The sequence below is a fragment of the Yarrowia lipolytica genome, chromosome 1F, assembly GCF_001761485.1.
Source record: "Yarrowia lipolytica chromosome 1F, complete sequence".
In the NCBI taxonomy this organism is placed as follows: Eukaryota; Fungi; Ascomycota; class Dipodascomycetes; order Dipodascales; genus Yarrowia; species Yarrowia lipolytica.
The window spans coordinates 1078576-1092396 of record NC_090775.1 but is presented as its reverse complement, the minus strand read 5'-3'; the positions used below and the strand labels follow the sequence as shown (position 1 = coordinate 1092396).

Genomic DNA, 13821 nt, shown 5'->3' with positions numbered 1-13821 from the left:
AAGGTACAGTATGGATTTTGTAGTATGTACTAGTACTTGTATGCGCTATCCTTTATCGGTAGAAACACCTACTGTACAGTACGTTCAGTTTTTCTCTTGTTTATGTTTAGTTTGTTAATGCAATAAATAGCTATTGGTCTTATAGACATTAGTAATTACGAGCGAGGCTCTATTCAAAAGTGCAACTGTTCCTCGCACCCAATCACTTTCGGTTAATCTCCTCCTTGGAAAGACTCATCCACACAGAATCCACCAGCTTTTGAAGCTCCCGACCACGCACCTTCTCGGTATGAGCCTGGCCGTAGTCAATGGCGTTACTGAGCAGGTTCTTAATGAAGTCCTTCTGCACAGCCATGGGATTGAGAAAACCATGGTCCATCACCTGCTCCAGTGTCCACCGTCGGTTCGACTCTCGAATCAGACACCCCTTGATGGCTTCAATAGCAGCAGGAGGAACAGGAACATTGCCAAGGGGGGTGATGGCCGGATACTGCACCACCGTCTTCTCGTTGATGATGGCAACAATACGTGTCATACCCTGGAAATCCGCGTACGGAGGCTTGCCGTAGATCATCTGGTAGATGATGCACCCACAGCTCCAAATGTCGGATGGCTTTCCAATCTTGATTCGAGGACCCACCCCGTTGGAGTTTTTGGTTTCAATCAGAGCCTCCGGAGCCATGTAGTTAGGAGTGCCCATTTGAGCGTCTCGATGGACATTAGCGGTGTAGTCGGGGACGACATTTGCGATTCCAAAATCAATGATTTTGAGAATGCCTTTGACAAGCAGAAAGTTGGCTGGCTTGAGATCGGAATGCACAATGCCGTTTCGGTGTACGGCATCTACACACTTGAGCAGTTCGGTGGCATAGTATCGCACAAATGAAATGTCGAGGGGCTGGTTCAGTCTGTTGTTGAGAATATGGGCAAGATCAATCTCACCGCACTCCATCACAACATAGACTTGTGAAGACCGCATCTCGTAGTCCATGAGTTCCACCACCCGGTTCTCGTGCTTGAGACGCATCAACAGATCAATCTCCCCCTTGAAGCCCTTGATGACCGACTCATCGACATCGTCAAAGATCACCTTCTTAACAGCGTACACGTCCTTGGCTCCTGCAGCCTGCACCTTGTACACCACAGACGATCCTCCTCGTCCGAGCTTCTCCAACCGCACATACTGTTTGCCGTTGATGGTAATTTTGCGTTTGTCATAGGCCTGGACAGAAGAGATATCCAGATCGCGATCTCTGTCTCGTTCTCTATCTCGTTCACGTTCTCGTTCCCGCTCGAGATCCCGTTCCCTCTCTCGTTCCCGCTCGCGTTCTCGATCGCGCTCCCTTTCCCGTTCCCGCTCTCGTTCCCGTGCTCGTTGTCGATCGAGTTCCATTCTCTCCCGCTCCACTCTCTCCATGTGCTCCTTTTCCATGCGTTCTCTTTCGATGCGTTCGAGCCGCTCCGATTCTTGCCGTTCGCGCTCCTGGCGTTCTCTCTCGTGACGCTGCCACTCTCGCTCCCGTTCCTCCTCGCGTGCCATCCGCTCTCGCCACTGCTGCTCCTCATTATGCATCAACTTGTCCATTCGAGGAGGAGGCAGCGTGTTAGGTGACACGGGAGCGAGTACCTGACGCTCGTGAAGTCGTGGCCCCGACAGCGGTGACGATTTATATCCTCCCATGCCCGAAGACCCCGAGCGATCGGCCATGGACCGGTCAGACCGCGCAGATCTGTCGGACCGAACCAGACCACTGCGGTTGGGGCTGACACCGTTGCCGTGGTGGTTTTCCGAAAACCGCAGCCGGTTCATCTGCGGACTCAGGTCACCGGTCTCGTTGGAAATAACCTCCTCCACCACCATCTCGTCCCCCACTGGAACAGGGACGCCTCCTTCGGACGGAGGAGGGGCCCGTTTAGGAGGACCCAGCCCTCGTCCTATCCTACGAACGCGGGTCGTTTGAGTGTGTCCGTTGTTGTGGTTGTTAGGTGCTGTTGACGTGGCGTGTGTTGTTTTTGTTCGCAACCCCACGCCTGGAGTCTGGGGACTATAAGGGGAGGGACGTTCTGGAGAGTCACTATCCATTATGTCATCCTGTGTCGTAGAAGCAGCAGCCATGTGGTGCGCTCGAGCAGGCGTCGTGGTAATTGGAGCACGTCGTGAGCTGCTGGAAAGCTCTCTGGGATCTCGTATTTCACGTCCATAGCTCCGTAGCCTGCCAGGAACACTGGTGTTGTGTGCTGAGGGAGGCCCCGAAGTGGAACGCATCTTTTCCGCCAACAGCTCCCGCGCATAGTCGCTCAGGATCGGAGGCATGCTGGGGTTGTTTGTGTCGTCTTCATCCACCTCTATCCTCGAGGGCGCGTAAGACGTCATGTTGCTCGTCCACTGAGGTACAGTTCTGTTCTCTATCGTGATGTTCGTTGTTTTGTTTACACTTTTGGATACTAGGGTTAGGCTATGCTGCGTAATCCCCAAACACTAACGCCAAACTTGCACGTCTACACCTTGGAATGGAGATGTCAGAAGTTTAATGGGAGAGGTTGCCTGTAGTCGAAAATAATCGGACTGTACAGCTCAAAATAATAATGATTGATCCTTGTATCCCCGTGACTTGGATAACTCGTTGCAGCCATCGATGTGCCACTTCCTGACCCCTACAATATCACATCCCCAGCCGCTAAACTCATTCAGCCGTGCAATACATTGTTCTTTTGACATAGGGGCGACTTGGATTACGTCAAAGTGAAGTCGTTTGATTGCCCATAGCGACTCCCAAGCCAGATAATTCAGTCAGCTTTCGGTTTTCTCTCTTTTGAGATCTGTTTGGGCCAAATAATGAAGCTATCTGACATCTTAACCCCAAGTCACGTGAGAACCCCAACTTCCAGATTTTGAAGCTCTGCCACAAACCGCCACAGGAGAGTCACATGAAAATAAACAATATAATTGGATTCAGCGGGTTTGATTCTCTTGGGTCGAATTTTTCGCGACTCATTTCCAACTCAAAGTATTTTACGTGCACGTGACATATTTTGCCCTTCAAGTTGATTTAAAAACAAAATTTCCGTCCTTCGGGACATATGGTCAATTTGAAAAAATACAGAGAAGATTAGCATGGCCCCTGCATAAGGATGACACGCTTTACAAAGAGATTTAAACCGTTTTTTTTTCGACCGTGTGGGTTCGAGTCCTGATCATGTCGAAATTTTCAACTTTTTGGAGGGTATGAAACAAGTCATAAAGACCAGAATAGGTGAATGCAAATGGATATTGTATACGTCGGTATTTGATTGTACAAGTACAAGTACAATACTTGTGCTTATACTGACCTGTTTCACTTGCACTTATAACAGCTGTTTCGTGCTCATATATTGTCATGTCAAGAGACTTCAAAGAGACTGTAAGGCACTTTCAAAACGGCTATGCTCAATAAGTACTTGTACAAGTACTGTACTCGTAGACACCAAAAAACACGGGCAGTTCTTATTGTCAAAAGGGTCACGCCCAGTGGAGATCTCCTTTGTCATTTCCCTATAGCAATGTTTGGTTTATACAGTGCTGTACAGACCTGCTTTAGTCCCTCTCCAAGACTTCCATTTCCGTTTCGCGATTCCCCTCCTTTATCCAATAAAAACAAACATTCCAACTGCCGGTACTCGAAACACGGAGTGTGTAAAACACTCTGCTTTTAGCCGGAGTGATTGCAAGGCCCTTCCCTTGTCAGCAGGGGCTGGATGAGGCGTCACGCTCTATTCGCACAGTAGCTCAGCTGGGCGCATCTATTTTGACACTATCAAATGTGGCTTCTTCCTATCACATGCTGCTTTAAAAGCACTCCGAAAAGCAGCTCTCAGACGGGCTATAGAGCCTGGCACACTGTCCACATTCCATTTCCTCATAAAGCGATTGTTAATCCTACTTTTGGAAGGGGTTGGCTTGGCCCGGACTAAACTAGAACGGGGCCATGTATGCAGTATGGAAGCCCATACAGTCGTCTAAAGTCCAGAATAACGTATATGGGCACAGGGTCTTCGCATCATTCAAGTGCACCGTGCCACAGGGGCTTTGCACCAGCTCTCTGAAGTACGCTGAAGTGGTGGTGTCCCGACAACGTGTCTAATTCTAGCCTTCACATCGATCGGACTACGAGTACAGTATGTGGGGTACCCGTACAGTATGTACTTGTAGCCCAGCAAGTATATCGCATGGCTATCGTTTCCGTCATATCGACTTAATGAGGAGGACCCTTAAAGTACGTCTGACCCAAAACAATCAAGTGGCCGGCTGGATATCCATGCCCAGTTTCAACAACCCAACAGTGTCTAGTTTCGAAGCCACATCCAGTTTTGTATGTATTGTACAATAACAGCTACCCGTACACGTAGCCCCACCCATCATCCCCCTTGTGGAATAGACAACACCCCTGTTGGAATTATACGACATGTAGTTGAAACAGGTTTCCCAGGGAGCCCATGTAGTACCAAACATTTAGCTGTGTACCTGGTGAATACTGTTTGTACTGCAGTCCTTGGTGGCGGCCATTGCGGTATCCACAAGCGCTACGGGTCGACATTAGCCCCAAACTGACTTCGGTTCTGTAAAAGGTATGGGGGACATTCTACACTAACAAGATGCTCAATCGGGGCAACTAATTTGGGCCTTGGAGCGGAATCAAGTGCGGAGAATATTCTGGTCGTCTGATACTGGGATGGTGACAAATGTGACGTCAAGACAAGAGGCAGAAAAAGTATGGTCTGGCTAGCAATTATGCCGCTCGCTACTTGGGAGACCGATTCTGAATAACCCAAGCATGCTAAAACACACCTCTTCTGCAACGCAAGGCCGAATTTCTCGGTGCTTCTGGTCTAGCCCCGTGGCGTTAGTACCCCACACAAACCAATGGACAAAGACAAGCGAGGCACTACTGGCGCTAGGCCGATTAAAAACAAAACAAGAATGGACCAATCTTGCTTGAGTTGTAAAAAAAACGGCAATGTAGAGTGGTTGTTTGTGTTCTTTTGTATCGCCTTTGGCTGTGGTATCCTCGCCATGGCCTTGACGTTGAGTTCAGGCTCAACTTTTCAGTGCTCTCCTCTTAACTTCGTATCCCCACCCCTCCACAGGTAATATTATACGAAAGCGGTCTGGGGAGGCTTGGCTGTTCTTGGCATCACGCAAGTCGGCTTTTCGACACGTCTCACATCCCCTTCACTTCTCCCAAAATGACGCTCACTAATTCGACCGTGACTAGCTAGACCGACAAGGGTAGGGGATGTAAACAGAGCTAGACTAAAGGTCCAGGTCACCTGTTGCAGCGGCAGGAAAACAGCAGCGCGTCACGCAAATGATACCCATCTCTCCATAGACAGATCCCGATGCCCTGTCTCACCGAAACGCCGTTACCCGTCACCTTAAAGTGACAGCCATGGCAGCCGGATATACGACGACACCTGGATACAGTGGACGCATTCTACAGCCCCTCTTCACGTCAACACGAGCTAGTGGGCCCACTAGTGAGCCTTGGCGGTCCTTCCGGGCGACAACAAAGTCTTGCTTTAGTCAGAGTCACTAGAGTGCATAGTTGGGCAATAGCTCGAGTAGCGCAATAGCGCAATAGCTGGTAGTCATAGCCCATAGCTCATTGGCACTAGCAGCAGGGCGAGGTGGAGAGAGGGCGAAAAACATAGCTATAAAAGCCCCGGTGATCCCCCTTCTAGCAAACCAGACCTCGTCTGATAATTAAACACTCTCGCTAACAATGGTTGCCATCCGATCCACTCTCTCCGTCGCCGCTCTCGCCGCTGTCGTCCAGGCCGCTGGAAACCCCATCATCGCCTCTATCGCCAACGACGTTGTCGAGGGTATTGCTGCCGCCAAGACCGACGACTCCCTCTCTGACGCTGATGCCACCTCCGAGATCCAGGCTGTTGTTGACATCGTCACCAACAACCCCGATGTTGGCGCTCTCTTCACCGCCGCTGTCCCCGTTATTGCCATCGGCCTTGACGAGACCAACTTCCCCTCTCTGCTCGACGCTGCCTCCAAGACTCTTGATGTCTTTGAGGGTTCCGACGACTACAAGAAGGCTGTTGAGGGCTTCAACGCCGCCTTTGAGCACTACGATGTCCCCCAGGCTCTGTCCAACATCATCTCCAACATCGGTGCCGTTCTCGCCATTGTTACCCCCTCTCTCCCCTCTCTGACCCCCGAGTTCTCCGACAAGTGGGAGACCGCCACTTCTCGAGTTCTCGAGCTCGCCACCTCTCTTGGTATCCTCGGTGGAGGAAAGCCCAAGGTTGCTGAGGCCACTTCTGCTGCTGCCGAGGCCACCTCCGCTGCTGCCGAGGCCACCTCCGCTGCTGCCGGAGGCCACCTTCGCCGCCGCCGCTCCCTCTTCTTTCTGCGCCGCCGCTAAGGGAGTCTTCTGCTGCCCCCCGCCAAGGAGTCTTCTGGCCGCCCCGCGCCAAGAAGGTCTGCTGCCCCCCGCAAGGAGTCTGCTGCCCCTGCCAAGGAGTCTGCTGCCCCCAAGGAATCTGCTAAGGCTTCCGCTGCTCCCGCTGCCGCCTCCAAGGCTCCCCAGCAGGCCAACGGTGCTTCTGCCTTCAACGTCCAGCTCGCCGCTGGTGTCGCCATTGTTGGTGCCGTTGCCGCTCTCATCTAAGCAGTCTAGTGGATCTATAATATACAGTTTTAATTCTTGAAGTTGCTCCATGACCTGTAGTTCTTATAGCGATACTACTACCTCCCATAGACGTAAGTACTTATACATGTACAGTAAACATGCCTTGCATCTCTTTACAGTACATACCCGAACCGAGACCAGCGACTACAAGTAGCCCAGCTCTAAGCTAGCGCCTCTCCGAGTTGAAAACCCCTCACTAATGGAGAGTATCATACGACCACCGAGGTGGTTATACTGATTTTTTTGTGAGCCTACTTTTTTCCATGTCCGAGGTGGTGAGACTCCAGGGCAGAGCCTGCCTCTACAGATAGATTCTATAGAGCCGTCCGGCTAGACCCCTTGGAATAGTATCACTGCAATAGCGGCAGTTTTATAGATTCTCCGGGATTATATCTTGAATGAATTAACGAACTGATCAAGAGGTCGGGAGCTGTCAGACTTGCAACATCAGGACATGCATTTCTACAGAGGAAGTTTGAGAGGTTCAACCAGGGGGAACACAGTCTTGAACTTCAAGAACAGGAACAGCAGTTATATAACCCCACCATCTATCATCAATAGACAAATAGCCCTAAGAGCACTCTAAGAATAATGCCTCTCGCCCCACATAACCGACAAAACACGTGACATACTTGTTTGTCCACCGCTAGTTTAGTCTATGCTAAGTAGTTTCCTGCCTATGTTCCAGATTTTTTAGGGACGAGTTAGAGAACTCAGGACGATGGTAAAGAGCTCCTCTGGAATCCAAGTCATCAAAATCGGGCGTCACTATCTGTAGACCTGTTAAGTAAGGGGCGGTTTAGTAGTTCATACTAGTCTGCCTTCAGTTATCAGTTGCAGCTACAAGCACATACTTGTATATACTCGTGGAAGACCATGAATGTGCGAATACTTGTAGTTTGTTGTCCTCTATTCGAAGCTACCAGCATTGTTCCACTTCGTTGAGTCCAGGTTTCAATGACATCATTTTTTATATACGAAGTTCTGCCAACACCCATTGCCCTCGGTGGGACTCGTTCCAGTCGTATTCGTAATACTTGCAGGAGTGCATATTGAAGAACCAGTCAGCCAGTCAGACACACACAAAAGCGGTAAACATCACAGGTCGGGTACAATCCAAACAAACAATTGAATAATATATTCATTATTTTGCAACAAGATACATAATACAGACCAGCACATGCAGCACCGGTGCAGTATGGCATCGTCTTGTTTTGCTCTGTAAGCTCTCCAAGGAGGGATACAGTATGTGCACTGTTGCATGGTGCTCGTACGACTACCAGGTACTTGTATTAAACATAAAGACTCAGTATTCTTACCAGTACTAGAGATAGACATGCCAGGACGACAACATTTCTCTTTCTAGGCACCAATTCCATCTCCAACGTGCCTTCTCAAGCTGTCGCAACAGTTTGTCCCTTACTCCCCCTACAAAGCTAGTTGAAAATGTTATTGAACATTAGTTGGAGAAGGTTTAGTTTAATTAAGCAGGAGCAGAACGCCAGAACCACCATGTGGTGTAGCTAATATCATACCACCAGGCAAATTAGAAAAAAAATACAGTCACCAAATACTCTTACTACTCCATCCCAAACATCATACTTCTCACAAATGTACCCTTTCCCCCTTCTGCCATAGGTATACCCCCCCACACACTGCACCCTCCAAAGTTTACGCGCTACAACATAATCAACACAGAAGTCTATTTTCGCGTATCACGTTTCACCAGTCTTCACACCCCAACAAGTACCCTACAACCACCATGCCGACCGGAGATACCGTGTCGTCCGAGCCGACGCAGTCCGCCAACCTGTCCGACGGCTCGGTCATTGCACAGCCTAACGCGGCCGACGACTCCCCAAATGCAGACCATTCCAACCTCACCACAGACCCTGGTTCCTCGTCTCCTGGCGGGTTTGAAATGTCGTTTCAGGATGACGAGTACCTAACCATGTTCAACAACCTCAAACTGGATGTCAAGAGCGGCAAGCGCGACATTACACAGAGCGTCAGCGCCCAGGATAGTTCTCTCAATGCATCTTCCAACGTCACCGAGGATTACTCTGGAGCCGGTTTCGAAACTCTGGACTTCGAAGACATGCCTGCAGAGTTCGAAGCGATTCCGGGCGCGTCTCCGGCCTCACACTCGTCTCTGGAGTCGTCCGGAGAACCCAGCAAGGTCACAGATCTCGGAAGCACAGACACAAAACAAACCCCTGACACATCAACAGCCAGCACCAAAGCCAAGCAAATGGTGGAGACGGCAACAGCAGCGACAACTACAACAGCAGATGACAAGGAGAATCGTGAAATACCCGTTTCTGAACAAAGTTCTGTTTCTCAGCTACCTAATGCTTTCATTCCCGAGCGAACGTCGTCATTATCTCCTCTGGCTAGGAAGAAGACCCCCAATGTCGCCCCCACATCTTCTTCTGGCTCCCCTCTTGCATCGAAAGGCATGTCGTCTTTCCAGACAATTTCTCCTCCGCGTGAAATGTCGTTCAACAGCGTCATTAGACACTCCAGCATGCACACCGACAGCGTCATCCACCACGGAGTTGCAACCCTGGAGGACGTAGATCTCGGATGCGACACCGACCTCGAGTCCCCTCCCTCTCCGGAACATTTTCACATGAAGTCTCTAGACGACAACATGTTCAGCGTCCCTGCCACTCTCGACGACAAGACTGTTCTGGGCGTTAAGCAGGAACGGGCCCATGTCGACAAGCTGGTCAACGACAAGTTCAACCTCCAGGTCGAGAATATGATGCTGCGAAACAATTTGAACCGAGGCGAGGGAGGATCTCAGGCCGGAGGCGTGGATGCTCTGAAACGAGCTATCCGCGAGAATAACGAGATGAAGGAGAAGATTGAGCAGATGGAGAAGGAGCTGTCGCGCAAGCGAGACGGCGGTATCGATTCGGAGGAGATCAGGGAGCTCAAGGAACGCGTCGTTAACTATGAAGAGCAAATTGAGTATCTCGAGGGCAAGCAGCAACAACAGCAGCAGCAAGACTGGGAGGACATGCGCTCCAGTAGCAGTGCATTTGGTCGTTCGAGCCGGCTGAGTGGTTCACGTGCACCCTCGCGAGGAGGTGTGCCCCCCAACAATCATTTCATGTCCAACAGAAGCATATCTCGCCAGTCCTTTGTTTCTGACGGTGGCAGTGGAGGTCCTGGCGGTGCTACACATCGGCAGTACAGCCACACGCCTCCTCTGGTCCACAGCAATCGCCACTCTCAGCATATTGACACGGATGAGGCTCATGTTATGGACCAGATGCACAAGCTGCAGAATCTGATCGATCCTGATGGACATGCTGATTCTGAGACCGATGAGGACTCTATCTACTCGCGGTTCTCCTCCTTCCTGACCATCATCACGCAGTACATTGTTGCTCAACAGGAAAAGTTCCGGCTTACGGAGCAGGAGTTTCAGAATCTCGAGCAGGACTACGAGGATATCCAACTGCGAGTCGCCCAGGAGTCTGCTGAGGAGATTGAGGCGCTGAGAATTGAGATAGAGAATCTGCGTAACGATTTCTCTAGTCAAGAACAAGAGAACGACAACTTACGTCACGAGCTGAGCCAGCACCGCGAGGAGGCGCGGCATTATGAACGGGAAATTCTGGCGCTGTACCCTGACATTCAGACGCTGGAAAACAACAACAAGCGGCTGAAGAAGGACGTGGAGAAGAAGACCCGGTCACTGGTGGAGATGGAGGAGCGGCTACAGGGTATGGACGCCGAGCTGCAGCGTGCGACGGAGCTCAACGAGGAAATTGGTGCGTTTGCGGGCAGCCTAGAGGAGCAGCTTGAGGAGCTTAAGACAGGAGGAGTAGATGAGAAGGAGGTAGAGAGAGTCAAGGGCGAGCTGGAGAAAGTACGGCATGAGCTGGAAGTTGCCACTGAGCAGGCAGGTGTGGCCAAGAAGGATGCCGACACTGCTCGGATGGAGCTTGCCGGAGTCAAGCGAGAGCGACAGGACCTTCAGAGAGAGTCTGATACTCTTAGGGAAGATCTGGAGACTCGAAACGTGGAGTTGGGTACTCGCAATGTCGAATTGGAAACTAAGAAAGTGGAGGTCTCTTCCCTGACTGCTACGGTTGAGTCTCTGAAGGCAGAGGTCTCTTCTCTCCAGGCTAGCATGAACCAGATTGCTACAGTCATGGTCGACCACGACATTGATGTGGAGGCTATGACTATCCCACAGCTTGTACTTGAGCTGCTGAATGAGCGGCAAGCACTGCATGTTCGGATCAGCGAGCAGGAGTCCATTTCGCGTTCTTCTGCCTCTGAGCTTGAGCAGAAGCTCACAGAGACAACCCTCCAACTCCAGCTGCGTGAACAGTTCACCGACGATCTCGAGGCACAACTGGACGATGCTCTTAGTCGAATTGAGCATATGGGCAACCACGAGGCCCGAGTGATGGAGCTAACTAGGCAGCTCACCCAGTTTGAGGAACAGTTCTCCAACGACAGAAAGCACAGCGAGATGGAGAAGGCCAAGCTGGAGGCTCAGATCAAGCGTGTGCAAGCTGACTCGGATCTGCGGTCTGCAGCCCACCAGAAGCAGCTGTCGTCATGGCAGAAGAAGCTGTTCAACGTAGAGTGCAACCGAGGGGACTTCTCGAAATCCATCATCGAGAAGCTGGCTAACATCCTTGGCCCTGTGTGGAAGGATGCCCATGACGACGACCTGTCCAAGCTGATGAAGGCCAATAGCACACCGTCGGCTGAGGTGGTAACCAAGCTGTCAAACGATGCTCTGCATGACCTTGGCCGATTGGTGAGTAAGGGCAACTCGGAGATCACAAAGCAGCTGCATCAGCTGCGAATTGAAGTCGACTCTCTCAAGTACAAGAACAACAAGCACGAGGAGCAATACCGGTCGCTCAGCAACTTGTACAAGAAGGCTGGCCTGGAGAGAGACGACTACAAGAAGCGGTTGGCGCAAAGCGAGGAGGACAAGAAGCAGCTGGGCGATCAGCTAGAGCGGACTTCTCCACGACGAAAACTCGGCAGTGGAATCAGTTCGGCTAGCATCTCGTCGCTGGGTTCGGACGAGGAGGATCTCGGACGGGTACAGGTGACTGCGCGGGAGATTGACTCTCACCAATCTCATGCTTCGCCGATGGGCAAGCCGTTCTCGTCTGTCCTGTGGGGTATTCGAAACGAAGACATTCAGCAGCGTCTCAAGCTGGAGAAGGAGATGAGAGCGTCCGACAAGGCTGCCGCCGATAAGAAGATCAAGGAGCTGGAGGATGAGCTCAATGAGGTCTACCGGCGAGAAGCTCAAAGGGAGAGAAACTACTAGATCTGGGGATGGGAAGGAGATGTGTGTAAATAGTGAGTGTATATTATGTAATAGTCGGGGAAGTGGAGCATTATATGTGCTACTTGTATATGCCTTCTATATACCTGTATTTGTGATTACAAGCAGTATCAAAGTCGAAAGTGAATATATTACAATGGAAGTGATTGCAGCACGGTGCGTGTATCTATTCTCTGCCAGCAACTCGAACGTTTTTGAAGATCCATGCTACGGCAGCTGCCAGCAGTACTGTAGCTCCCCCAGCTAGAGCAAATGGCATAATAGTGTTAGTTTCCTCTTCCGGATCCTGATTAGGAAGGCCTCGTCCAGGCTGTTGGGCAGCCTCTGCTAGCTGGATGAATAGCTCAGTGACCGACGAGGGCCACTTGGAAGAGACATGCAAAGGAGCCGCAATTCGAATCTGTTTGGTATACTCGTCAGGCTGCAGGTCAAACCGCTGCTGCTGTCTATCGTTATCGGCCTTGAGAGCCACAAAGACACACGGAAGAGTGTCTAGCACGGGATACTTTCTTCGCAGACCATCAATATATGAGAAGGAGTTTGGATCTGAGGAGTCATAGGTGTAACATATCACATCGCATTCTTCCAGCCGAGCGGCGTTGGACAAGACTGCCGCCTCCTGCTGTCCCAGCTCTTCCATCACCATGTAGCACTGCTTGCCTCCTGTCATTTCCACCGAGTTGACTACAGACACAGGGCGTATAGTGGGTTTATAGATATCTGTCATCAAAGGTCGATTGAGGAAAGCTTCCAGCAGAGATGTCTTACCAGACATATGAGAGCCCAACACAAAACAGTTGAACACAGATCTATCATTGGGAGTGGCTCTGTAATATGGTCGAGGTCGAGATCGTCGCTTTTTCGGCTTTGTGACCTTGAAAGCAGTCAAACGAGCAGCAGCAGCGGCGGCAGTAGTCATGGCAACGGTCACAGATGAGCCACTGAATCGCTTCTTGCTGTTGTCACCCTCAAATCCAAGATAAGCAAGGTATGCCATGGTAGTTTTGTAGTCTAGAAAGGTGGTCATGCTCCACAGTGCTAGCCAACCCTGCAGGGTGATGGAGCCCTGTTCATCGTGGACGGTGGTGTAGGGGAAGTTGAAATCCAGCCACTTTTGTGGGATTCCAGGGGTTGGCTTGAATAGTGTCTTAAGCTCTGAGTCGTTCAAACCACCGTCATTATCCTTGTCAAACAGCAAAAAGAGATCCACCAGGAACCGGTATCCCTCTGGAGATAGCTCTACCGACGAATTTTCAGGCACGTCGAGCTTGGGGTACAGAAACTGATCAGATAGAGACAGGTAGTCGGTGTAATGGAACGTTCTCAAAATTCCCCATGTGGTCTCGTGACGGCCCTTATCTGCGTAAAGACGGTTGAGAGTAATGAATCCTTCCTCTGATACGCCTCTTTCTGTAGCTAGAGCAGGGTTGATCTTGGCCAGCTGAGCTCTGATCTGAATGAGATCAGTAGCATCAAAACTTCGTCCAAAACACTTGACCTGCAGCTCCAGCATTTCCTGGTCGGACAGGTAACCGTCCTGGTCTCTATCGCTAAGGAAGAACACTCTCTGAAGCGCAGCAACTGCGTTGGGTTTCAGCTTGCCTTCTTTCGCATCAAACAACGGAGCGATGGGGTGCATAACAGCCTTTTGACACAGGTAAAAGGCCTGGTTGATGTTGTGGTTGAGCTTAGCCGACACTCGGATGCAACTTTCTATCTCCTTGAATTCACGCAGGATCGGAATCATCTCGTCGGAGATAATCCGCTCGCTGTCTCTCGAGTTCCAGCTATCGACATCGTCAA

At 50.7% G+C, this 13821-nt stretch overlaps 5 protein-coding genes and 1 non-coding gene across 6 annotated transcripts; 3 read left to right on the top strand and 3 right to left on the bottom strand.

Annotated features, from left to right (window-relative positions):
* Positions 1 to 202: 202 nt before the first annotated feature.
* YALI1_F10900g (uncharacterized protein) lies at positions 203 to 2374 on the bottom strand (the record flags this gene model as incomplete). The annotated part of the gene is made up of 1 exon (XM_505124.3): positions 203 to 2374. The coding sequence occupies one exon, from the start codon at positions 2372 to 2374 to the stop codon at positions 203 to 205; it is 2172 nt and encodes a 723-aa protein (XP_505124.3).
* A 651-nt stretch (positions 2375 to 3025) lies between these two features.
* YALI1_F10893r lies at positions 3026 to 3207 on the top strand. Its single transcript, XR_011031486.1, has one exon. It is a non-coding gene; the product is annotated as a YALI1_F10893p (small nuclear RNA).
* A 2096-nt stretch (positions 3208 to 5303) lies between these two features.
* On the bottom strand, positions 5304 to 5636 carry YALI1_F10867g (uncharacterized protein; the record flags this gene model as incomplete). The annotated part of the gene is made up of 2 exons (XM_068283290.1): positions 5304 to 5451; positions 5497 to 5636. The coding sequence occupies 2 exons, from the start codon at positions 5634 to 5636 to the stop codon at positions 5304 to 5306; spliced, it is 288 nt and encodes a 95-aa protein (XP_068139391.1).
* Positions 5637 to 5759: 123 nt separating this feature from the next.
* YALI1_F10866g (uncharacterized protein) lies at positions 5760 to 6416 on the top strand (the record flags this gene model as incomplete). Its single annotated transcript, XM_505123.3, has 1 exon — positions 5760 to 6416. One exon carries the CDS (start codon positions 5760 to 5762, stop codon positions 6414 to 6416), a length of 657 nt encoding a protein of 218 aa, XP_505123.3.
* A 2029-nt stretch (positions 6417 to 8445) lies between these two features.
* YALI1_F10839g (uncharacterized protein) lies at positions 8446 to 12000 on the top strand (the record flags this gene model as incomplete). The annotated part of the gene is made up of 1 exon (XM_505122.1): positions 8446 to 12000. The coding sequence occupies one exon, from the start codon at positions 8446 to 8448 to the stop codon at positions 11998 to 12000; it is 3555 nt and encodes a 1184-aa protein (XP_505122.1).
* A 184-nt stretch (positions 12001 to 12184) lies between these two features.
* Positions 12185 to 13765, bottom strand: YALI1_F10786g (uncharacterized protein; the record flags this gene model as incomplete). The annotated part of the gene is made up of 1 exon (XM_505121.3): positions 12185 to 13765. One exon carries the CDS (start codon positions 13763 to 13765, stop codon positions 12185 to 12187), a length of 1581 nt encoding a protein of 526 aa, XP_505121.3.
* Positions 13766 to 13821: the final 56 nt, after the last annotated feature.